General features: G+C 44.5%; 1 protein-coding gene across 4 annotated transcripts in view; it reads right to left on the bottom strand.

Annotated features, from left to right (window-relative positions):
- CCDC85A (coiled-coil domain containing 85A) overlaps nt 1-26,869 on the bottom strand; it is a 63,251-nt gene that overhangs the window by 9,814 nt on the left and 26,568 nt on the right. For 2 of the 4 annotated variants that reach the window (XM_056486645.1, XM_056486646.1), the window contains exon 3: nt 6,494-6,570. The exons of the other annotated variants lie outside the window; for them this stretch is intronic. In XM_056486645.1, coding sequence (XP_056342620.1) covers nt 6,494-6,570 — 77 coding nt within the window. The remainder of the gene's footprint in view (nt 1-6,493; nt 6,571-26,869) is intronic. 4 annotated transcript variants of the gene reach the window in all.

The raw sequence follows: 26,869 nt of genomic DNA, 5'->3' as shown, positions 1-26,869 counted from the left end.
GAGGAACTGAGGTTTGCAGAGCTGCTGCTGCTTCCCAGGGGGGCATGGACACGTTTTTACTTCCACCAAACCTGGCTTTGGTGTCCTTGCACTGAGCCCCCTGTCATTGCCCAGCCCAGAGTACAACTGGACCCTGAGCAAGACTGGAGCACGGCAAGAGAAATCTGCCCCCTTCCTGCTCTTCCCTAGCTCCACACAGTGCCTGCATCCAGCCACTGGAAGCTGTTTTCTGTGTGACAGAACTTTTCATTTCTTAGCCAGTAACAAACTGTGGAAGTGGATCCAAATTGGACAGGAGAGATGATGTCATAGCTCTGTAGTCCTGAATTCTCTATAAACTTTCAACATCTGGGGTAATTGAGAACAAACAGTGCTGTATAACATCAGCACCTGAGAAATAATTTACTTTTTTGCTCATCCCACACAACCAGCCTTCCCTACTGGCCCTGGCCAGCCCTTGTGCCCAAGTGCAGCAGTGTGCACATGGCCTCTTCTGAGTCTAAAGGGATCTCTGTGCAGGTCATCCCACTGCAGAGAGCAGGTAAAACCTACACAATTTCCTGTGTATGGCTTCCCACAAGGATAACAATCCCTGAATGCACAGATCCATTTGCTGTTAGAAGTAAATCTACAAAATATCTAATGCCAAAATGTGACTCTAGTGAATAGAAAGAACAGGAAATCTGACTCAGCCCTGCAATATCACCTAACAAAAAGCCCAGATGAATGGAAATTTAGCATTTCATTCACACTAACTACAAAATGTTACTACTCAGGCCATTTCCCCACAGTGCCAGAGGCAAACCCTGCACTGTACCCTGGTCAGGGTCAGAATAAAGGCCCCTGTGTAGAACAGGGCATTCTGTGATGGAGAGAATTAATCATAAGCTTTTCTACTCAAGTCAGTAGAAAGCTTCATTTTGTCAATCTGTACTGTTGATAAGGACAGCCATGAATGAAAAGCACTGCAGTGCCCAGCTCAGTGTCCAGCTCAGCCTGTGGGAGTCCATGTGCCAGCCCCCCCAGAGGGAGAGCCAGGAGGGGAAAAGCAGCCCATGGCTGCCCCAAGGACACTCAGTCACCTCATCAAAGCTCCCAAGAGCAGGATTTTCCTGCCTGCTGGGCACTGCTCTGCTCACCCACCATCCAAGCCCTACCTCATTCTGTAGCAGCCTCTTATCCCAGAGGCAAGTGGTTGACTGGGAAGCAGATCTTTCCTGCTGGGTAGCTGCCATGCCAGTTCAATCACTACCTGATTTTCAAAGCTTTTTCCCCTGATTTCCCCAGCCTTCAATTTCCCTGTACAGCTCAAAGCAAACACAGACTGTGTATGTCAGCTTGTTTCAAACAGGCAGGAGAAAGGAAAGGCAGAAAGCAATAACTGCAGCGTGTTGCTCTGCTGGATTAATAACACACTAAAGAAAACACTGACATTTTTTTAGGGAACATTCCTGTCAATTAAAATATACAATCTTCCAGCCCTGCAGTTTTTCACCTGTCCTCAAAGACCTCTCCATGATGTTGCTGCCAAAATCCACACACTCTCACAGTGGGTTGGAGGCATACTCAGATTTCTGATGGCCAAAACCATTGCTGGCTAAACCCCCTCAGAAACAGCCAGCAGGCCCTTCAGAAACTTCTTTTGATAATGAACAGGCAAGGGAAAAATGTTCTGGGCTGTGGCAGTTCCAAACCTTGGAGGCCACACATGTAAAATCTGGAAGATTCTGCAGAGCCTATGAGAAAATCCTCAGGACAAAAAACCACTACCTCTCTTCTGGGAACTGCAACTCTCAGTACACCAAGTTTTTCTTGAATTTGTGTCTTGGGAACATGAAGCTCCTGAGCTCTTCCCTTCCACCCCTTTCCTGTCAAGCACAATGGACACCCTGAAACAAAGACTCTGCCCAGAACCTGAGCTGCTGGGAACTGGAGCCCTTCACTAATGGCCTACTAATTTACACTGGGGATGGGAGCACATGAAAGAACTGGGTGGGTGGATGCTCTTGATTCACTTTCTTTCAGCAAATATTTGATGACATGATTAGGAAACACCAGTTTGTTGAATGGCTTTTAATTATATTTTGAAGGATTCCCTATTCTACATGCTAAGGAAGGGAGGAGACAAACACTATGGGACTGTGAGTGAAAAAAAACACTAACCAAACAGTTCCCATCTTCTTATTAGATTGATAATTTTAAAAATGTCATGAAGAAGGAAAATAAAAAACACATATCTCAGCGAAAGGTTTTTGAAATATTTGGAAATTGATTGAAATAAAATTTGATAATCTAATGGAAGGGGGAAGAAAGAAGAAAATGGAAATAGTGGAAGGGCTTAAAAATAAACTAATGTGTGCCTAAGAGTCACACCTACCATTTCCCAGTGAGCCAGGAGCTCACTGCCTGCATCCCAACTCCAGCCCCACTGGCACTTTGCAGCATCCTGGCAATGCTTCCCCTCCCCTTCACCGAAAGGGAAAGCAGGATTACAAGGACAAAGAGCTGGAAGGGGAAAAGTCTCCTCCTCCCCTGAAACAAATAAGAACTGAAGCAATTTAAATTGGGTGACTTGCCAAGTTTGTCCTCTGCAAATGCATTCACTGTCATTGTATGACAGATGTCCACATTCCCAGAGTGTTTCAGCTGAGCTGATCAGCCCTGAAGTACCACCCTTACAAAACTCAGGGATATCTTCTGCTAATTGGCGTGTGGATGCCAGATCCTGATGTGCTTCCCCCAGCAGGAGGCACGGGGAGCAGCCAGGCACCAGGGCAGGTCTGGAGGCCCCTGAAGTTACTGACTGACACACCAGGGCTGTCACAGCCCAGGGAGCTGCAGCTGGGATCCAAAGCCAATCTTTGATCCCTACATCTTTTATTAATTATTGCTGAGTATCTTCATTACAACAGCATAGGTGCTATGTCTGGGTGTAGTGGGCTGGTGTGACAAGGGAAGATTTAGGGTTTTAGCAGTGGGAGGCTTTAGGGATGGCTTCCCAGTTCTCAGCCCTGCAGCTCAGTGCAGATGAGCCCCCTGTCACTGCCCAGCCCAGAGTGCACATTTCAGAAGGAGGAAAAAATTCCCCATCCACCCTGTGCTGCTGATGGGGAGGAGATAGAGAAAATGAGGAGTAAAGCTGAGCCAGGGAAGAAGGGAGGGGTGAGGAGAAGGTGTTTCAAGATTTAGCTTCTATTTCTCATTATCCTACTCTGAACTAAACTAATTTCTCCAGGCCAAGGCTGTCCTGCCCATGACAGAGCTGGGAAGTGATGTGCCCTTATCTCAGCCCATGAGCCTCGTGCTGTGCTGTGCCCCCTGAGCAGCTGAGGCAGGAGGGATGGAGCAGCTCCGGTGGGCAGCTGGCCCCCAGCCGGGTCAGAGCTGTCTGTGGCCGGGGCGGTGCTGACGCTGCCATTTCCCTGCTCGGCGGCAGCCGGTCCCCAGGGGCGCTGCTGCTCCGTGTGTGCTTCGGGTCAGCACACGGCACTGCCCCAGCCCCACGGGGAACTGCTCTGGCCTCAACTCAAACAGAAAAGCTCTTGCTGAAGCCCTGCAGCCCCAGGCCCTGCTGTCACACAGCCCTGCCCACGGGAGTGCTGCTCACCCCTCGGCTCAGCCACAGCCAGCACACTCTGGCATTCCCAACAGAAGACCCAGCTGCATGCCATAAATCTTGGAGAGTATCTGCTTTCTTGCTCAAAAGTCCTGCTTGTGGCCAGAAACTGAAAGGGTCTGGATTATATCTTGTTGTTGGAGAGAAGGAAAACAGAACAACAACAACAAAGGACAGCTCTCACCAGAGCTGCAACCTACAGCTCCTTCTAACTCTGAAATCCCCTCCTGTGCTCTGAGCCACCTTCTCAACCCTGTGCAGCACAGCAAGAGACATTAACTGGCTTAAGTGAATATTCCCATTCTTATACCTTTTCTATTACCTGATCAAACTAAAGTATTGACTCAGTGGTGGGACTGCAATTCCCCTGACAGAGCAGCCCTTTGGTACAGCATAGTGAGCTTCCATTTCCAGAGAGAGGTTCCATTTCAACAGTGATGGCAGCACTTAAAACCATTTGCTTTGGAAATGCTCTTGCCACTAAATATTAATAAAACCTTTACATTAGAGGTCTGTGGGGTTTTGAAAAGAAAACTAATACATATGGAGGGAGACAAGCAAAGCAAAAGAACCACATCTAAGTGACAGAGGAACAGAATGATTTGTCTGGAGAGGTGTTGACAAATGTGTCACAAGTGACAAATAAGCAGAAAAGGGGGAGAAGAAAGGATATTGAAAACAGAGAGGAAAAAGAAGAAAAGTGTGGCAGGAGGAGAGAAAAAAGCCTGAGACAAGGCCAGGGCTCTTCAGCAGAGACAGCAGAGGTGTCACACTCACAACTGTGAGTTGTCACCTCTCTCCTAAGTGCAATCCTGCAATTCCCAAACCCTCCCAGTGCTCCAGCACCTCGTCAGGGGAAGGTATCCAAAAATCAAAAGGCATTTCTCAGAGGCACTCCTGAAATTTTAAGGCAGGCCACTGTAACTGAGTAAGGGCCGTGCTAAAAACCTTCATCAGTTGCAGAGCTTGCTGTAGATTTTCAGTTTATTTGTCAAAAGCTTGGCTTGGCTCCAAGCCCAACAAATTCCCATTCCTCCCATTAAATGGAATCCAACCAGTGCCAGGAGTTTATGCATTTCCATCCTGCATCCTTGTCTTTGTGGCAGGGCCTGCTCACCACTGAGGTGAGCACGTTCCAGGTGGGACCCACAGGAATCACAAACCCCCAGAACAAACTCAGGCAAATGCAGCACCGAGGTGATGAGTGCAAAGTTAGAACAAACTCAGTGTCTACACTTCCTTCCTCTCCCAAAGACAGGACTTCAACCAGGAGGAAGAGTAAAATCTGCCAGGAAATGTGAACTCTTACCACTCATTAAGTCTTAGAATGAAGTATCCAGAGATATGAGGAGATTTTTCAGAACTCTGCCACAGATCCCTGTGCCAACAAAACCATACATAAGACAAACTGACCTGGCTCTTTGAAAACAAAAAGTAGTTTCCAGGCTTGCTCACCTCTCTGTTCCCCTTTAAAACCCTACCCTCAGCATATTTTGTTTCAATGATTTTTGCAACAGCTACAGGCTTAGGTGCCAGGCTGTTCCCAAAGGCACTCCCCTCTGGTTTGGCACCCCAGCCAAAGGTATTTTCACTGAACTCATTGCACACAGTGTGGGTGTTCCAGGCTTTGGTAAGATTTGGGAATGCTTTTTGTGGGCTCTGCCTCAGCACCTCCAACCCAGACAAATCAAACATAAAACACACAGACACTTCTAAAGGTTTGGCCCATGAAGAATGTTCTGCACAATTTATCTCCCAGTGCTGTTCCAGACCCAAGACAAACCACACAGTATTTTTGGGTGGGGTTGTTAACATTTGCCCTGAAAACCATTCTTGAAAAGAAAATAATATTCATTATTGCTGTGGATCAAATTTTGTCTTTTCTACTGGAAACTGTTTACATGTTAGTGAGCAGACATTTCTTGTTGTCCTTCTTTTCCAGATCCAAAAATTAGGGTAGAGAGAAGCAAAGTGCCCAAGGTGACCAAGCAAATAGCTGCAGAGGCCCTTCCAACTGTCATATGAAAGGTGAGGGGAAAAGCCACCACATTTTACTTAAAATCTGCCTTAGGAAAAGGGCAATAAATCTGAGCCAGGGATTTTACTTCCTACAACATCACTGTTACCTTGGATTTCACAGTCAAACAATGGTACTGAGTCCAACAAAAAGCACTTTCCTTCCTCAGACCAATGACTAGTGTTCAATTTAAACAAAATCCAACTTCTTTTCCAATGGGCAACTTCATTTGAAGACCTGATGGATTTTTCTAAGGATTATTTAAAGAAATAGAACAGAAATACATTCTTGTACGTATGTGCATATATGAAAATTACAAGTGCCTTTGATTCATTTGTACTCGACTCTTAAACTTTTCATTCTTAGAAACATGATAGGAAAACCTTTAACATCATGCTTGCTTATTTATTCAATTGAGTTTCAGTCTTGCATTAATGTAGCTAATATATTCCTTAAAGTATTAAAATAATATAACACAATTATTACTTAGAATGTTTGCACTTTTAGAGCAAAATATTTTAGTTAACTATAAAAAGTAGTTGATATGTTAACAAGAACCTCTTGGATTAAAACCAGAATGCAAAGGGTCAGTTTTCCCAGTGATTCCCAACCCGTTAATTAATTAATTAATTAATTAATTAGAAGTAGCGCCTTCCAGGAAATTTTTCTTAACAAGGTATCAAAGCCTGCAAAGGAAACAAAAATTAATGAAAGCATTGTCACAGCCTTAAAAGAATCCCCTAGTCAAACACAGCAAGATGAGCAAACAGCAGTGAGAGCCTTGTGTTATCTGGGTGGTCAAAGGCAGCACGGACAGGGGCTGCTGGTCCCTCTGCAGCTCCCGCGGGGCTGGCACCCACCTGGGGCAGCAAGCGGTTTTCCTCCTCCAGCTGTCTTACTCTGGCCTCCAGCTGCCTAACATAGGACAAGGTTGATTCTAAAAAATCAAACAGAAAAAAACTCGTATTATCCACAGAGATCTGCTTGTGTTCACCGGTGCCAGAGCCTGTGCCACCTTCTCGCTTGCGCTCCCAGCAGACTGCCTCTCTCCAATATCCAGGAACACCCCACTCTGCTCCTCCCAGGGCAGAGCCAACACCACCGACCCTGGAATTGATCAGTTCCTTGTGGCTTGTCATTCTGAACCGCTGCACCTTCAGGTGGTCCCGTCTCAGACCCAAGGACTCTCCCAGACAGACACTGGGTCAGCACTGCAGAGCCCAGGGACAGCAGATGTGCCGTGCAGGCAGTGGGGTCAGAGGGACCCCTCGCACTGCCCCAGGCTCTGGGGCACACACAGCCTCTCCCCACGCAGCACAGCAGCCCCTGGGCTCCAGCCCGGCTCTGCCAGGCCCTGCTGGGAAGCAGCTGTGTGTCCCCAGGGCCTGGGAGGTTCCCAGCTGGCTGACAGAGTGGCTCCCGCTCCCATTGCCCTGCTCTGCCCTCAGAACTGCACCAAGAGCAAACCCTGCCTGCTCTGCTCACCAGCCACTCACTGACCTCCACAAGGGTTGTGAAGAACATGAGTCATTCCCAGGCTGCTCCCAAGAACTTGACATAAGAAAAGGAGATCCCTGATCCGGCACTAACAGCACCCACGAGTTTTGCCATCACACATTTCTTGGGTCACGTAGAATTGCTGCTCTTAAAGTCCTGCATCTAAGAGAGAGACATGTCTAGGAATGTAGCACTCAAGTGTTAGAAAAAAGGTGCAGAAAAACTGCTGCGACTCTTGCACCTCCTTGTATGTAGGTGGAATTCCACATGCACCCGTTCCTGACTCAGTGATCCACTCAGCTTCCTCTGAGATGTAAATTCCCATCACACATTTGTACTCCCACTGCCATGTAATTAGCAGAATTGATGATTGATGGCATGGAATCCATGGGTATCGGGGCAGTGCTGATGGCTGATGCAGCCCTGCAAAGCTGCATTGACAACACAGCTGTTCACTGGTTTAAACTGACAGATGAATTTGGGCATGAATTTCCTCTGATACCTCCTCACTACTGCAGCCTGCTCGCAAAATAAGGGAAATAAGGTGTCACTTACTGCTCTTACAAGTCTGCAATAGGCTAAAATATGCATGGGAATTTACACAACATGGAGACAACACACAGTAATTTGTCAAAGATGATTAATGCCCAGCCAGGCACTGGATTAAAAATAGCAGTGTGCAATAAAGGAGGAAGAGGTAATGTGAGGTTCTGCGCGCTCTGCTGCGTGAGGATTTTCATAGTTAGTGATGGGTGCATCTCTGGAGAGCCGCCGAGCCCGGCTCAGATGAGCACTTAGGAGATGAACAGCTCATTCAATTAACTCCCTACGACAGGGGCCCTCCCACCAAATCAGCTCCTTCCCAGCACAGGCACGCCTGGGAGGAGGCACAGGCAGCAGCTCCCGGCACATCCCAAGCCTTCCCTCTGCTGTGTTCTACCTGAGATGTCTCCTGAGCACCCACCTGGCCCTTCTGGCACTGGCCAGCTCTAAATTCTGGGTTACAAGTTCTGTGCTGTGGCAGAGTGGGTTTGGACTTCATGCTGGAGTCCAGTTCCAGCTGTACTCAGCTGTTCCCTCTGTGCAATCCCCTTTGGATTCCCTTCACTCCAGACTTCTGTGATCTCCTGGCTGAGCATTCCTTATCTCCTCAGACAACACCTCTTGGGACCATCTGCCTCTTGGTTTTATTGCTTCACTTGTCTGTCAGGAGTCCAGAGCAGAGATCTCTGCTGCTTCAAATCACACGACTCTGCCTCAGCTCCCAACTTCCCAATGCCAGCTCCTACCAGCTGAGGGTTTGGGCTGGAATGTCTGTGCCTCTTAACCCTTCTCAAGTGTGAAACAGCTACTTAAATCTCCTCTTGTCATCTGATTTAAAGGGGAAATTAGGTCATCTAACAAAGGCTTGAGCAAGCAAAACCTAATGTATGTGAGTCTTCTTGACACATAGACTAGTCACATATATATTTCAGGATCTCTTAATATATTTATGCTGGGATGTTAGGAGCTTAGAGGGAAAATGAGCAGCAAAGTCAGTCAAGGACATAGGAGATGGAGAAACTGAAAACACCTGAAGTGAAACATTGTCACCAAACTTTAAAAAACCCCAACCAAAGAAAAGCTGCACCTGAAAGTGATTATGAGAAGACCTGTATGATCCATCTCTTCTGCTCTGGAACAACCTGTGCAAACAGGACAGTCTCTGGCTCACCACTGCCTTGGTTCCATTTCCACTCCTTCCCATCTTCCTTTGTGAGGCATTGCTAAGAGTGTAACAATCTGGAAAAATTCCCATTCTCAGGAATGGGTTACCACCAAATGAGCTTCTGTCCTTGAGCTCCCTGTGCTCTTAACACCATTGAGAACGTGGTCAACGTGTGCTGCTTCATCCCAGGGCTGAAATAAAACCATTTTCTGAACTATTAGTGACACAGAAATATTTTTCTCTTAGGGGAATTCAGTGACAATTCATCCTCTCTCCACATCTGTCACTCTAACATGTTGTAAGAGAACATCAATATTTACGTAGCTGATCTCTTTTTCATTTGACATCCACACTCTTGAAGCAGGGAGATATTTTGGGGTTATGTCAAACTTTATCAGACACTTATGCTGCTGCCAAAGGCATATTTGTGCACTGGCTTTATCCATTTTTATATGACGGTGCCTGGTCTCAGTCTAGCAAGGAATTAATAATATTCTTTAAGCCAGATTATCCTCTGATGTTTGAGAATGGGTGAGGATGCCATGTTAAATTCCAATATTTTCCTTTTTCTTTCTGAGTTTTTTTGTTTTGTTTTGGGATTTTTTTGGTTTGTTTGTTTGGTTTTTTTTGGAGGCTTACAACTCACAAGCAGCTGTGACACTGCACTGTTTCAGGTATATCCAACTTTCCAACTTTGACAAACTCCATTTGTCATTCTGCTCTTCCACAGTCACAGAATTAACTAGGTTGGAAAAGACCTTTGAGATTCCTGCACTGTGCTGGCAGGAATTTAATAATTGCATATCAAATCAGATTTTGGTCATTCAAACCCACACCCAGCACACTGCAGTGACAAGTAAATAATTTTTCAATAAATGGGAAATGAAAAGCAAGGTTGTGCATGGGGTGCTCTGAACCCTCTTGTAACTACCTGGCAGCTCCACACGTTTAGGAAAGGGTTTCTCTGCTAACTGGGGAGCAGATTCAATGACATGCAAACCATCTCCCTGTCCTAGAATTCCTGATTCATCTGATTTAATTACCTCAATATTAATATTCATGACTGAGACACGCTACCACTGCAATCCATCCCCTTTCAGCTACCTTGTTTGGACAGAAATAAAATGAAATGGCACCGTTGGATTTACACTCTCAGCAATTTCCACCCCTTGCACCCAGAGCTGGCAGCGTCCACCTCCCCAGGGCAGGATCAGAGGCCCTCCCAAGGTCATTTTTAGCCCTGTCTCCTGTGATTTCTATTAGGGCTGCACATCTTACATAACAGCCTGCACTGAAGAAGTGCTGGAGAACTTCTTATTAGAGTGCAGCCGAATTCCCCACAATGCAGGGCACTGGGATTAGTGCTGTCATGTAGAAAGGAAGACATCTGCCCAAGGCAGGGTTTCATTAAGCTCACCAGAATGGTTAGGAGCTATTGACAACAAAGGCACATATTCTCACAAAGTTTTGGGACAGTGAGCACCATGGCACTAAGAGTTTGCACTTCTCAGTCTTGCTGTTGTCAGAAATTATCCTGCCCCAAGCTCAGATTCCTCATGATTATGGATCCAGCAATTCCTGACTTCTCCCAGTAATTAAAAATATAATTACCTAAGCTGAGCAAGCTCACCAAGTGTGTCAAAACTGAATCCTAGCAAAGGGAAAAGCCAGCACATGCTGGTTCAAACATCCAAGATGCAGTGGCAGCCCTGACACTTCTCAGGCATCATGTGCCATGTTTCCCCTTTCCAGCACACATTACACACAGACAGGTGCTAATTACCTTGTAATCAGCGAATTTTATTCAGATTACACACAAAAATAGTGTGTTTTCTCAGGTGCAGCAGCTTTTAATCACAGGTTAACTATTAATTAGAAGAAAGCATATTCTCCCTATCTTAAGGCAGCCCTTGCCATGCCTTTAACAATTCAGTGATGGGGTCTGACTCAGACTCCAAAGTGTTGGCATTTGCCTGGATTTAGGTGCCACTGTGGATCAGGCAGTTTAACGAGCAGGTGTGGGCTGCCTGTGCACACACATCCCTGTGGTGAAGCTCTCCCAAGGCTTTCCTTCTCCCTGTGGTCACCAAGAAATTCCCCAGGTCCCCCAAACGCTGCCTGGGACACAACTTACTAGAAATGTATTGTTGGCTTCCATTTCAGAATGTTACTGTTTTAGGCTGGAGGTTTTGTTACACATTTAGCAACAAAATTTCCAGTAGAATTCATCAGGAAAAAAATAAGCTAAAAAAAAAAAAAAAAAAAAAAAAAAAAAAAGTTAAAGGTTTAAAAACCTTGCACGGAGAATATAGGATTTAACTACAGGAGCACCTAAAAATTATCTCAGATGTCAGCTGAGGTAACGCTCTTGCTAACAGCTGGGTAACACTGTCACACTAATGGGCTGCTGAAACATTAACCTTGCTTTGTTTGGGGTTTTTTGGCGCTGGAGGTGACAGCAGCACGGCTTTCCTTGCTGGCCTGTTTGATACCCCGTTAGCTCCCCTTCAGCCTGTGCTAAATGCATTTGGCACGTTATTGATGGAAACAGAGAAAATCAAAGCCATTATGCTGTTGCTGAAGCCTTTCCCACTGGCTGTCAGCTTGCTCGGGTATTGAGTGGCTGTGGTTTATGATCAGTAAAATCTCACCACCGGGTTTGTCCCTGTGTCCCCGCACTCCCCTGTGCTCATTAGGAGTGTCCCCAAGAGCAGGCACAGCCCGCGGGCTGCAAACACAGAAGGAAAGGGGGGTGGATGTTCAGCAGGCTCCTGCTGAATCAAAGGGAGGGCTGCAAAAGGCACCAGCTGAGAACAGCTCTGCTTAGGGGAGGAAGGGAGGTGAACCTCCCTCCTTCCCTAAGCCAGGCTTGCCTTTTCCAGCTTTCCACCTGATTTTCACAGGAATCTCAACCTCACGCCGGTGTCCCCATGTCACACAGAACTGCATCCCTTAAGTGCCCCTTGCTGAAAAGGCTCCTGGTCCCCTGCAAACCTGTGGCCACTGAGAAACCACTGCATCCACAGAGCCACCTCCAGCTTCTCCCAGTTCTGCTGTGCCTCTGTTAAATCAACACTTACAGGAGAAAATGAAAAAAATAAATGAAAATACAAAGCTTCCCAGCAACAGCAATATTTGTGTAAAACCCAGAGGGTCAAACTGACTGAGACACTAAAATACATGCACTAAAGGTCAGTCATAATCCCCACAGATGCTCACAGCCACTTTTCTTAGCACACAAAATTGCATTTCACAGGCACATCAGATGTTGAAGAGACATAGTTTAGAAAAGTTAGTTTAGGGGAGAATTTTACTATTGGTACAGCAATCTCAAGTTAATAATACATTGGCTTCCACCTGGCAAACTGCATCTTAGGCCAAACATGAAAACCACATCTCCAGGAATTCTGAGTCAGACCAAACCTCTCAATCAATTTTATGCTCATCTAGTGCCTCGTTAGGAGGCAGTTATCCAACCTGTAAACTCCTCTTTTATGGGTTACTGTTTGTGTGACTCAATCCCAAACTCAAACAGTGTTCCTGGGGGTACAGAAATAGCAGCTCTCACATCACTGAAACCATTGAACCATTGAACATTTTCTTGCTACAACCACAAAAGAGATGCCAAAACTCACAACAAAGATCAATAGCCACGTGAATATGTGGGGGAACAGCCAACCCACAACTGCTCCTCCTCCCTGTGCCAGTGAAACCAGCAGCCCGTGTTCTGGGTTTGTATGGGGGGAATTTGGATGGGGCTCCAGGAGATTTGGGCAGCAGGCAGTGCCAGGAAAGCAAGAGGGGTAGCAGGGCCACCCTCTCAGGCTCTCATTCCAGCTCCTTGTCCCACTTCTGATCCTGCTGATACCTCATTCCCTGCAATAGGAGCATCCTGCATGAGCTGTAGTGTGCACACAGTGTCCAAAGCCTCCTGGAAACACAGCAGGAGAAACTACAAACCCAGCAAGCATCCAAGGGGAAAAGCAGAGAGATGCACACAGTTATCCAGCTCTATGGGAGCATTCCCACGAGCAGGCAAGGGCAGAGCTGGAACTGCCAGAGGAACACAGGCCAACCTGGGCAAACACAGTAGAGATTTAAAATTATCAGGACAAAGGAGGGGTTTGGATTAATTTCTCTACACTGAGTGATTAAGATGTAGGACAGGCTATTAAAGGCAGTAAAAGATGTTACAAGATTAAATATGTCCTGGGGACTGAAACCACCCTCGTGCTTCCAGAGCCCATTAAAGAGCCATGGTACAGTAATGCCTGCCTGTCCCTCCTGAGCTGGGCACATTTAAAGCAGGAAAGATGAGCATTTTGTAAAATTACTGCACCAGCAATCTCAGCACAGAACCTAATTCCAAGGAAAAATTAGCTCTATCCATTTCAGCTGGCAGCTACACAATAGCAGAGGAAAAGGCTGTTGGTGCAGCCTCCATCTCCTCTGTAAGACTCTTTTGGAATGATTGGGGAAGGGATAATGAAAAGAAATATTCAAATGACAAGGTATTTAAAATCTATCAGTGCAAGCATGTCACTCTCTAGGGACTCACACCTCCTGGGCTGCTCCCTCTGCAGCTGGAGCTTCCATGCCTCCAGATGAAATCCCTGTGAGGAGAAAGCCCCAGGAGGGACCTCAGAGATCAGGAATCGGTCTGTGTGTCCAGCTCTGGCTGAAATCAGCACTCAACTACTTCAGCCCTTAGGAAAACTCTGCAGATGTCTCCTGCATGTTCCTGATAGCCCAAACATCCTGACCTTAGGAGCAGAAAGATTCTTGAGCCAGAGCAGAGTAGTCATCACCCAACAGAGAATCCTGCCCCAGCTTCAGCTCATTATTTCCATTTCTGAAGATCTGCATGTCTGATCAGTATCTCTGTGCTCCTGACATGATGCTGGGATTATGGGATAATTCCAGAGAGACTCCCAGTAGCCAGGGCAGAGGGGACTCAGGTGCTGCAAGCCAAACACTGCCACGTTACACTTTTAGGCTTCCAAGATCTCCCAGGGATGAGATTTAGGCACCTTTTATGTTTTTCCCTATCCACATGGTGAGATTCTTTCTGTCCTAAATCCACATTTTCCCCTGCCTTGTTGCCTTTGCTGCCTTCCTGAGATCCCTGTGGCTGTATGCTACACTTGCAGCTGGGCCTGGGAACTAATCGGCCTGTGCTTTATCTTGTGAAAGTGCACAGATACAAACCCACAACATGGACTGATGCACAACAACACTTGTGAGAGGCATACACCCTGGGAGCCCATGTTTTGTCAGGGCTTCAGAGGAAGCCAAATGCTCCACATAAACAACTTTCTGGTTTCTCAGTGCCTTTTCAGTGTTATTTCACTGCAATCAACATACACTGCTGTTATATTAATAGGATGCTGATTAAAACACCCATAATTTAAAAGTAATCTCAACACAGGTAACAAAGCACAGCATGTATTACTGAGAGCTGTACTAGGCACATTTTCTTGCTGTAAAACTGTTGAATCAATGATTTATAATTATTTACCTCCATGCTCCATGGCAAATGTCTCTGCTGGTTGTGGATTTGCAGTGTCTTTGCAGCAAAACCAGCTGAGATTTCCCAAGTCAGCACATCCAGCACCAGCTGCCCATTCCCTGGGCTGCACCTGAGACTTCTCCAGTGATCCTGCAGATCCCAGCACAGCACATGTGGCAGCTCCCCTACTGAGGGCACTTCTCCCCAGGATTAGTTAAGCTGATCTTGGGTTTTAAATATTGTGAGCATCTTCCTGACCAAAGAGGTGAAGGAAGTACTTCCACTTTACTGCTTCCAAGACTCAGCTATCTCTCCATGCAGTCCTAACTAAAGGACTTCAATTGCTTTCAGTCCATCCTGGTGGATGTGTGTCCATCCAAATCTTCCCCCAGCACAGCCATTCCCAAATCCATGTCCCCCTCTGAGCTGCCCCTCAAGCACAGCAATTGATGCCACTGCTGTTGGCTGCCCCAGCACCTTCTCCCTTTATGTTCTGAGCACCATTTCATCCAGCAGAGATGAAATCAGCCAAATGCAGGAATTGCTCTGGAACCTCAGAATGGCAAAGTGGCAGCTGCAAGAATCCCTCAAGCTCCCATTTGCAGGGCTGTAGTGCTGTGTTCAGCACGTGGACATCCAGACAAAGCTGGGATGACTCAGGGAGAGCAGTCCAACTTGAGAGCTCTCCCAGCTGCTTATCTTCATCATCAGAACAAAACAAACATTTCCAACAAGGTCTCCTCTGCTGATTTCCTGGTTACTTCACTAATGGGAAAGCAATTTACGCATTTCCTCTCCCCAAACACACAAATAATTGTGCAGGCTTTTGGTTCCAAGGGCTGTTGGAAGTGGTCATGTCCTTCTTGCTGAGGTTTCCACGGAGCAATCCATGACTAATTCTCTGCCCCTGGCATGAGGAGCCCCCCTGGGCCCTTTCTTGCCCCTCCTGGGCCACATAACACATGCTGAAAGATGAGTCAGACTCAAAAATCAAGTGCATGTGTTTGTGTGGCCATGTGCACGTGAGGGGAGGGTCTTTCCAGGAACTACCTGCCCTCAAATTACCAGGATTTGGTTCTGGCCACTCTGAAAGCTTCTTTTGTAGGGTCACAAGGAGAAAGAATTTTGTAGGCAAAAAGCTACGAGAGACACGTGAGCATTTCCCAAACAGGTGGTACAGTCCCATTTATCATCTCTGATTAATACTGCTAAAGAAACTAAAATATAGTAATGTTGTGAAATAGAATAAATTCTAGAAACCTAAAAAATATACTGACATATTTCAATACCAACAGCTGCAAAGTAGGACTGAATCTCCTGAGATTTCTGAGAATGAAGACAAAAAGAATTATCCCCGGGTTTCTGGGCATAAAATACAGATGTGAGTGTAACTACAAACTGCAGGAAAACTCCAAGTAAAACAGTTTAGGTGGGGAGGGGATTACAAATCCCATTATATTACATATGTATGACCACAGCAAGTCATGCCAAAGACAAGCAAACCAGCCTTTCTCCTGCTTTATTACACAGGGATCAGCTCAGATACTGCAGTGCTGTGGGCACGGGAGGTAAAATCAGTGTATAAATGAGCTGTCAGGGCAGCTGCTGTAACAAAATGCAGACAGCATCCCAAAATTTCTGGAGAAAATTGAGACATATAGGCAGCCTTGGAGGTTTAAGGCTAGAAAAATGCTATTAAAACAAAGCAGTCTGGCTTCCTGCCCTGTGGAGACAAAGGAATTTTGATAATAATTCCAGGAATGCCTGGTTTCCTTTTCACTGCTGGAAGTGGATATGGTCAAAAGAAATCTGGGCTTTTTCCTGTAAAGAAAATCTTGGCAGAAACAATTGGACCAAAATTAAATTTATGAATGAGGTCTTTTGTGTGACTTAGGACACGAACATAAGATCTGCAGCAATAAATTATTGCAGGAGGGTTATACATTTCATGGGCTTTGTGAGCCTGACAGCCAGTTCCAATCCATGTGCACCATTTCCTGCCATTCCTCAGGACAACCCTGCTTTCATGTTCACCTGTGGAAACAGCAGGAGAAAACCTGTATCAATTACCCTCTGCCACTTTGTTTACAGCAGGCTGAGCACAAGAAGGAAACCCATCCACCCCAGCTGGAAAACCACAGAACATCCCACAGTGTTTCCTGCATCCACCTGCTCTAACAGGTATGGAATTGCCTCCGTGGCACTAAGATTTGTCACGCTACAGTTGTTAACAAAGTCTCTAAATCTGACACAAACATGACCCCCAGCAGTCCCCAGATGGCAACAAGCAATCCTGGCCTCAGCAAGGGTACAGAGAATTGCCCTCAGCTGCAAACCCCACAGGAGCTCCCAGTCCTGAGGAAGACTAACAGAAAAAGAGAGCACAGGACTGGAGAATAAAAGGAACCTCCTCTCCTCTCCTTCTTCCCAGAGCAGTGATTACAACACAGCGACCCCAGGAAGAGCTGACACACAAAACAATGCCCTCCTGGAAAGGTGCCAGCAGCTCAGGAAAATTATAAGCTTGCTTTTCCCCTAGCATAAACACATTTCAAGGAGGTTCCTTGAAAAACAGCAGCAGCAGCTCCTCTGGCAGAGCAGCCACTGAGAGCTCCACTCCCCTACCCAGCCTGCTCTTCTCAAGGAAAAGGGAACTTCATGGGACAGCTGAAATAACCCTTTCTAGGGCACTTTGTTCCCAGCTCTAGTGGGAACTGAACCCTTCCAGAAGGGCAAGTCCCACCATTCCTCATCAGCCCAACTGTGACTTGGGCAGCAAGTGGGGTGAGAAGTAATGGGAACTGCTCCATCTGCTCTGTTTGTCAAGCTTTGGGCTGGTTTGGGGATTGGTTTGGTTGTACCTTTCTTTTGCCCGTTGTTACAAATAGAGAGAAGGCAGAAAAGGCATTTAACACACCTCTGGCCCATATCCCAGGAAACAGTGTTGAGTTTTCCCACCTCAGTCTCCTCCTGCTGCCATACCTGTTCTCATCTCGTTCCCAGGTTTCATTTTCACTTTTTGGTAAGGGAATGCTAGCAGAGTTTTGCTGAGAGCATTTGCTCTGTGCTGCCCAGGGCCTGGCTCCACAGTCAGCACACAGGGACAATTCACACTGGGCAGGACAGCAAGGAAAGGGCTCCCATTGCAGAACTTGAGGTGACAAAGAGGGGGTTGTTAGAAGGCCATGGCTTTTCCTGGGTTTAGTCAAGGCCTTCCTTAAGCCAGTGATCCAAGGAACACTAACTCCAAGGGATGCTCCCATCATCAGGGAAAGAGGAAAAGCAACAGGATCAAACCAGGCTCCTCCAGGTGTATGACTTTGGCAGCCCTTTTTGGTGGACTCCCTAAGTAAAAAGGACTGGGAGCTCCTTGTCTCCATTTTATTGAGACATCACTTCCACCTAAACAGCAGGAGCTTTATTTAAAAGCCATTGAGACTTGTGTCAACTTCCAGATTTGCTTGCTGATTACTGTCCTTACTGAGGACATTTTATATTTTGATAAAAATCCTTCTCCTTGAGCTAAGCGTGAACACACAGGTTACTGCTCTTAGAATATGAGATTAAAGGGTCAGATCTCTAAAGGACTGGAACTTTTAGTAAGAGACAGATTAAGGGATAGACTCACACCTGGATTTGAAACTTTTGGAAGGGAAAGACAGTGTGGCAGAGTCAAAGAAAGGAAACCTGACCTCAGTTTGAACTAACAAGTAAGACAAATCTTTTCTTGTGAAAGTCAGAGGCATGCAGACCTGTTTGGGAAAGTAAAATCAGAGGAAGTGAGTAACAATCAGCATCTTATTTCCAGCAAAGCACCTTATCTTTACCACCTCTCTCTTAACACAAACACAATATTTCTTGTGTGGCAGTAAAGAATTCCCTGTAAAGAAGCTGTGCTTTTTTCTTGCCATCCATTGCATCCAAAGTCTGCAATCCCTTGAGCATCAAGCATTTGCCACTGGACACAGTAAATGCTGGCAGTGGCCAATGTTGTTTCAGTGTCATTGTTCACTGTGTCAGGTCAATTCCTACTTTGTTCTCCTTGCCAAAGCCCAAATAACATCCACTGGAGTCACCAAACCAGTTTCTTTCACAGAACCACAGAACAGTCTGAGTTGGAAAACAGAGCACATTTCAGAACTACAAAATAAATACATTAAAATAAATTTAAAATGTTTTTTTGTTGAAAGCTCTTCCCTTGCAACAAGAGCTGCCTCAGTTCATAATTCCAGGTGTTCAGACCTCCCCGTGTCACAGGGATTTCCTAGGAACAGGACATCCCATCATAGACACAAATTACCTCAAGATCCAAATCAGTTTTCCTAGTCTTTAATTAGAGACACTTCACTCTTCAATATGTAACACACTGACCTAGGACTAATGCAGGATACTTGTGATTTGAGTATCAATTTTTAAAGTGCTTCTGAAACCTCGAGAGGCTTTTCCCACTAAAATTCAGCCCATGCTTAACCTATTTACATAGTCTTTCATCTTCCTGGTGTAAGAACATTCAATCAAATCTGCTGAGTCAGATAAACCTCTTTACAGGAGAAGGATATTTGTCCTTTGGATTCAGGCTGGGAAAATATAATGGAAACCACAAGTTTTCATAAATTCTGTAGTAAGCACTGATATTCTAGGGAAATGTCTTTGTGAGTTATTATTTGCTGCTTGGGGAGCATATCTGAGGAAATTTTGCATCACAGAAAAGCTTTCTGATGCTGTAAAAAGATAATTTCCCATTCTGTACATTGCAACTTCTCAAATCAAATTCCTTTCCCTGTTGAAATACTGAATCAGACCCATCCAGCCCACAGTTCATTTAGGGTACTGAGCAGATCACGTCAAGCCAAAGTCACTTTGATCCTAGAAAAAAAGGAGACTGTTGAATCAGCAGTGTCATCCAGTAGATTAAATTTGCCACTAATCCAATCAGATCCAGCACTTACTTTGCCTTACATGTTAAGCACCCCCTCCCAGACTATTAAGGACAGTGTATTTCATTAAATGGTGCTGGTTCATAATTCCCAGTTCACATCTCAGCACAATTAAAAGGCAGTTTGAATTCCACTCCCCTTGCTGATGTGTATCTCTGGAGCAGCTGCCTCACCACCCCTGGCAGGGTGCAGTGCCACAGAGCACTTCCCCTTGCACAGGGCAGGGAAATGGCTCAGAAATGTTGTTCTGCTGCTCCACTGGCACGAGGAGGGAGAACTGTATTTAATTCCTCCTGGCCCTGGCAACCACAATGCAAAAGTTAATCAAGCAAAAGAGAAATTAAGGATGTTGTTACTCAAAACACCCAAGTTTTACAAGATGTATTTCTTGACTGTGAGATTATTTCACATCTGCCATTCATTTGTTAAAGTGTGTTAAAGCACTGCAGAAAAATTATGTTTATTTGAAATGTCACCTTTAAGGAACCTCATACCAAGTTTAAGCTCAGTTAGCTCATACCACAGTAAATTGAAAATCTGGTGAAGGAAAGATGAATATGACTGAATTGCACTTTTCATAATGCAATAGCACATAATCAAAGGTAGGATTGCTGTCCCCAGCAGAATTCTCTCCAGAAAAAATCTGTTTCATTGTAACAGGACAGGTTAATTACTTTTTGCCCCCCAATAAAATTACTTCTATATAATTTTTGGTTATTACATTAGAACAAATGATGCATGGATAATTTTAAACATGATTTCTCTCTCCATGAAGACAATCAATTAGCAAACTCCCAAGTCCTTCTGCAGTTTTTACTGTGGGTTTATTGAAATTCTCTTCAGATTTTACTCCATTCTCATTACTCTCATTGCCCGATAATTTCTGAGACTGGGAATTAATAAATAAGTAATTAACTTCTCTACTTCATATCACCCATCAACAGAAACTATTACTTGAACACTTAGAGATGTGCCAATAAAAACACCTGAAAGCCCACAGAGGGCAGTCAGAGTGGACATCTGCCTCCATGCCCTCAACACTTTGCTCCTCTCTCCTTGTCAAACACATCTCTTAGCTTTGACATGTTTATCAGCTGGATAAATACACACATTGTTACACTTCACACTCAGAAGCATCACTTTGACCCTGGGGCAGATATTCACATTGTATATTTTTGCAGCTGGAAGACCCACAGAAGAGAAATTTGCTTTGAAAAAGGCAGCCAGGTCAAGGCCATATGAATGAAGATTTAACATTAAGATTTATTTAAGGAAAACAATTGTTTAAAATAATGAACCCTCCCCCAAAAAAATAACATTCCAATGAAGTTAGATCCTGTTGCAAAGAAAGGTGAGGGGAGAAGTTTGAAAGGAGTGCAAAAGTCCAATTCCAAGGGTGCCATTTAGGGTCTCTTTCCAGGGGTTAGAATTCCCACAGAATGCCAGTTAATCCAGGGTGAAGGGGCTGTCCTTGGCCAGAAGGTGCCTTGTCACTTCTATTGTTTGTCTGACCTGGCACTGCTACTGCTGGCATTTTGGCTGCTGCTCTGCATCCCCTTTGCAGCCAGCCAGGGACTCAGGGCTTGTTTCTTTCCACGGCTATTTTCAGCAATTGTCCCCCACATTTTTGCTCCTAACTGGCCTGTTTTTGTTACAGGAACAAGTTGTAACCCTTCCAAATGCTCCTTTCAGAATGGGAATTGCCCATATTTATTCCTGGAGCCTGTCCCATCTCCAGAGAGAAAATGTCTAATTACTCAGTTCATTTCAGAGATTATTCACTCACTCATTTAGCTCCAGGGGAAGTGAGCACTCGTGGCAACTTCTTACAAAGGCTTCTAATTCTGATAGTGTCACCAATGTAATGAACATTATGATATGAATGACCATGACATATATTTTCTCCAACAAACCAGTTCAAGCAAGGTCCCCATCCCAAAGAGCCACAATGGGAAGGATAAGAGGATTAATATGCAGAGGATGAGTGAAAATTTGGTCTTGATTTATTTACTTAAATTAGTCAATGAAAGCAGGTGTGAAAGGAAGCAATTTCCCCTAAAAATGCAGAAGTTTTGCATTCTTCATTCACTCTCTGGCTCATGTGTCAGAAAACCATAAAACTTTCTAGCTTCTCTTACAGAAAAATAAAAATCCAACACATAAAAGCTGCTTTATATTACAGGAGCTGTGAGGTCAGTGCCTGAAATGAAGGACACTGCTCCAGTGCTGTCCTGGATATGCTGGCAGTGGGGAATTTGGTCACAGCTGCCCCAAAACTGGGAACAATCTGCAAACAGCTTTGGCCACAGCCCCTGGGCCTCTGGCAAACAGAACACAGCAGAGCCACAGGTCTGGACCTGGCACATCCAGCCTTGGAGCAGCAAGTGATGGTTCTGAGGAGGGACATACAGGTGTATCACAGTTAATTGAGACCCATGACTCCTCTGTTTCTTAAATCCAGATATACTGCAGAATGGCTGAGGTTCAACCTTGCCCTGAAGTATAATACACAACAGTACAATGATTCTCACAGAAGTATCTCTGTCTTGTGGCAGCAGCAAGTAAAATTTAAATTATATTAATATTTAAGAAGGTATTAATAGGTGCCTTAAATAAACAATGTGTCATGAAAATGGGATCATGTACATGTTTTAAATCCCTTAACTGAAAGTAAAGCACTTACAGGAAGTAATTTTTAATTTCATAAAAGAGTCTAGAGCAGTAGCTGTACACACATGTAGAGCTGGCATCAAAACAACAAAGTTGTAGCTGTAGATCACAGTTCTCAGGACAAACCCAACATTCCAGTTTAGTCTAGTTTAAATCCCAGTTTTTCAGAACTATCTCCCCTCCCATCCCTAGCACATCATCCTCAGCACCCAGAGGTTTAGGTACACCCAGGGAGACAGAAAAACCCAAAAATCCCTTTCAGCCCTTCTGAGAGCTGAAATCAGCAACTGCAATTCCCATGGAACCAACGGGACTTCCTTGTCCTCAGAGCAAGGTAACAGTAACAGAGCTGTAATAAATAATTGTTACTGAAAGAACTCCTAAAAAGGGATCAGGTAAATCAGAGGCTTTTCAGGTATTTGGGTGCAAATCCCACCAGCCAAATTGCAGGTAAGGGAATTCCAGCCAGGACACCAGAGACCTCACATAGCAGCTCTCCCCTCAGAATAAATGGTTCAATGTTGAGTTAGAAACCTCCAGAAATAGAACTTTGAGATTATAATTTGCACATTCCCTCGGCTGAGGTGTTGCTCTAAAAAGAAACTGCTGAAGAGAGATCTATCACTGAATTAAAAATTCAGGGCAGGTAAGTTCCATGAGGAATGTCTATGTATTTAAGAAACCCATTTATATTTCTCCCTGAGCTTCCTTTTCATGAAATTGTATTTAGAATTAATAAGATTTAGAATTATATTTAGAATGACACAGTCAACACTGTACAGCTGTGTCCATCTTTTTAAGATGCTTTATAAACCAATTTTCCCAAAGATTTCTCAGCAATCTGAGCTAGATATGGATTTTTTTCCCTATTTTGCAATTCTGCAGATATTTGGACAAAAAAATATGCTTAAACAAAATGAAGCTTAAAAAAGTACCTGCTAATGACAACCATTTGCTTAATGGCAGTTGTTCAGCCAGTGCAGCAGGAGACTGCTTACATCTGCCAACAGAAACCATTTTTAAAAATTAGTCTTGTAAACCACCACACATAAATCCATGGAAAATCAATGCCCATGGTTTCTGTTAGGAAGCAGCAATGAATTATTCCTTATCCAAGAAGGAAAACAAGCTGCCTTTTTTTTTTTTTTAACTTCTTTCCACCTGCAAAATTCTGGAGGCCACATCCAAATCCTTTATCAGTGAACTCCGCAGTGACTCCTGTGGGCTTCGGGTGACACCGTTCGCCTGTCCTTAATCTTGTCAACAAATTCCATCATATCCTTCAGAGAAAATCCTGCCATTGTTTTAAGTATGTCTAATCCATAAGGACAAAGCTTTAATGAGTTTCTAAATATATCTTAAGAAGTAAAATAAAATAAAATTTCAAAAACCCCTGTGACCTAGAATCTGTTCCAAAGCACTGCTCATCGCTTCGCTCCACAGTGAGGTCTCAACATGGGATTTATCCCACATCCATTGGAAAGAGGCACAAAGCAGGAAAGTTCCCAGTGCTTCAGAGATGGTTTTCATATCCCTCAGACATGACACCATTTCTACATGAGAGACTGCAGTTCTAGTAAAAACATGGAGTGCAATAACTGGGAACTGCAGGAGATTTCTTGATTCTCACAGTCCATCCCTTAGGTGGTTTAATAAAGGGCAGGATATTGAGCAAGGCAAAGTGAAAGAGATAAAATTCATAACAACTCCTTGTATTCCAGAGTTTGTTTATAATTTGGCAGTTGTGTAATTTAAAAGAATTGAGCAGCACTTCCCGTGCAGACTTTATCAGCCTGAGAGCAATAACATCCTCGCCTGTTACCTGGGGTTTATTACACTTCCAGCAAAAGGACAGATGGAACACCAACCTTTCACCTGCCTCTAGTCAAGAATTTAAATTCCTCCAAATGACCCAAATCCATACCCTGCAGGAAGCTGCAAGACAAAACTGTTCACTTGGTCCCTTTTGATTTAATTTTTCACTTCAATCCATTCACTTAGATAAAACAAATTAAGGCTGGTAAGCAGGTAGGGGAGTAGAAGGTAAGTGAGTGTAAAAATAGATGAGGTTGTACATACTGCACCTCTTCCTCCATGGTGCTGTGGCCTCTTCCCCCTTGATCCTGGTGCATTTGTAGGAAGGAATGCCTTAGCTCTCATTCACAGACACTGGTGGAGGGCTCCTCCCTTGTTTCATACTTTATCTCTACTCAACCTCTTCCCTGGCTGCTCAGCCACATTTTCACAGAGAGGTTTGTGTGTATCTTTAGAATGCAATCTGTGTGGTGTTATGTCTGCATATCCAGCCCAAACAAATTTCTCCTTGCAAATTCCCTTAATTATAACCATGCACTGCACTAAAATAAGGCACAGTGTTTAAAATCACAGCATCCTCAGGCTGAGCTCACACAAGTCCAAGTCAAACACAACCTGCAGCTACACTGCAAATGCAAACAGGCTCTGCACAGGGGGATCCCCTCCAAACAAGCACAGCTCTGTGCCTGATCTATTAAAAAATTACAAACAATTGGTGGGGTAGGACTAGAGAATGAAGTGAAGCTTCAGTATAAATGGGTAAACACAGCTTTTAAATGGTCAAATCAAGTTGGTGCTGCAGCACACAGGAGTTGGCACACTGAGCTGCAGCCAGATTGCTCTGTCACTCATGAGTCCCTAATAGCCACATTTCAGTCTTTTTTCTATTATGAATTGCTTCTAAGTATCAAATTTTATTTACATGTTCAAACATCTTGATTTATTTCATTGCTTTTCAATTTCCTGCTACTGCATTTCATAGAGCACCTCCAACATCTCCTAGAAGTAAAATAAAGCTTCAATCTGTCTTTTGAAATTACTCCTTGTTTATATATTTTCACTTTTCCCCCGCCTCTCCTCAGAGATTAAAGTCTTTTCCAGTTATCCCTCACCAATTAATTCTTTTTCTTGTCCCCAAGGAGGAGATGACCAGAGCTTCACTTATTATTAAAAATGAAGCTTATACAAAACACATACATTTGTATTTAGGTTAACTGATATCAAATTCCAGTGGAATTGGACTAATTTATGATATTGAAGTAAGCTGATCTCAAAAAAGTTTGTTTTGCCATGGGATGCATCTTGAGTAAGTTTGTTTTCCCAGGCATGACTCACTTCTAAAGCAAACACCATCCAGAGTGTGGTTTTACTCCCAGAGACATTTGAATCTTTTGCTCAAAAAGTGACAGAAGGTCAAATATTTGAGACCTCCTCTGGGAAAAGCCTCTGGTCCATCACTGCTTTAACTGGGGTTTTCTTCCTGATCAACTCACACCTTGGTTGTGAATTCTGCAGATGCTCCCTCTGTTCACTTTTAAATGTCACTCTCTTTTCATGTCCCAGCCATTTTTAAAGGCAGATTTTCTTAGCTGGTAAAAGGGAATTTGAGAGGGCATAGCAGCAGTCTAACATTTTCAGCTCCTGTCCTGCACTCTGTCAATTTAATCTCATCACTTGCCTGAAAGTTCTTTCATTCTCCTCGTTTTGGAACCTACAGACATATGGCAGTAGTTGTCTAGAGGCAAAAAGAAATGACATGTGGCATGAGCTGAGAGCAGGCTAAGGAAAACTAACAGGCAGAATGTGAGGGCTTTCACTGGAGGTAACAGAGTTAAATATAGAACTGAAGTGGCCCAAATACAACAGCAGCTCTTTCCACAGGGGTGCATGTGCTATAAATACCTGGGTTTGTGATGGCAGACTCCAGGTGAGGAGCAGGATTCCTCCCCTGCTGAAATGCCAGTGCTTCCCCAGTGAAGCCCACAGGAGACAGCAGCAGGAGCACACAGCAGCTCCCACTCATCTGCAAGGTCAGTGCTCCAATACTTTGCTGACAGCAAAAAGCACTTTCTGGGTGAAGCTGCAGGTATTTATTTCCCTGGCTGCTCTTACACTGGTTCAGCAAGAGCCCAGGGAGCAGGGCTGGGGACCTGCTCCTGCTCTTAGTGAAGATCAAAATGCACAGTGGTGAAATTAGGGAAAGGAGATTTAGCCTACAAAGATATGAAGGCATTTGCTTCCTTTTCTTTAATGAAATTATTGCAAACTCAGAGTAAGGAGCACCTCACAGTCAGGGTTTATACAAGCCCATGTGCCTGTTAGACATTTTCAGGTGCAAATCAAAGGGAGAGCAATACAGAGGTTTAACCCCACGTGCATCACACCCTCAGCTGTTTGAAATTAAAACTGCTCTGCCCACCCAGACCCCTACAGAGTCCAAGCTGCAGCTGAGAGAGAGGCTCAAACATGAACAACACACCCAGCCCAAGGGATTAAAATGATGTTTCAACTGATGCCTCTTCATGAGACTTTTCCTTCACCTTCCCAGGAAATACTGAAAAATCTGTTGTCTTTTGATAAGCTTTACTTTTAAGCCTTTAAAGAACAAAAAGGGAAAATTAGTGAGGCTAATGTCTGAGAACAATAAAAATAACTGCTGGTAAAAATCCCTATAAAAGTGAAATACAGCTTATTGTGCTTGCAGCTTTACATGCAGCTTTCATTCCTTCCTAGAGCTTCAGCAAAGGCCAGGAGACAGACTATTTATCAGAAAACCATCAAGCTGGAATTTCACATCAGGCTAAGAGATCCCAGCTGAGCTGTTTGCTTCTAAATAAAAGAACCCATGAAGTATGCTATGGAGCTCGAATTCCTCCACTTGGAACCCCAAAGCTGAATGGTCAGACCCAAAAAACTCCCTCCACAGTTTAATTCATCTCATTTTTGAAGTTCTGCTGCAGCTGGTAACCAGATCCACTGCGTAGAGCACAGCTTTAGCCAAACCATGTCATGAATTGCACAAAATACACTGGCTGAGCTTACCAGGTAAAATGGACTATTATATTAAGCAGTAAAGTCAGGGTATGGAAGGAAGATGGAA

The sequence above is a fragment of the Oenanthe melanoleuca genome, chromosome 3, assembly GCF_029582105.1.
Source record: "Oenanthe melanoleuca isolate GR-GAL-2019-014 chromosome 3, OMel1.0, whole genome shotgun sequence".
NCBI lineage: Eukaryota > Metazoa > Chordata > Aves > Passeriformes > Muscicapidae > Oenanthe > Oenanthe melanoleuca.
The sequence above is the reverse complement of the archived record's forward strand: the minus strand, read 5'-3'. Positions and strand labels throughout refer to the sequence as shown.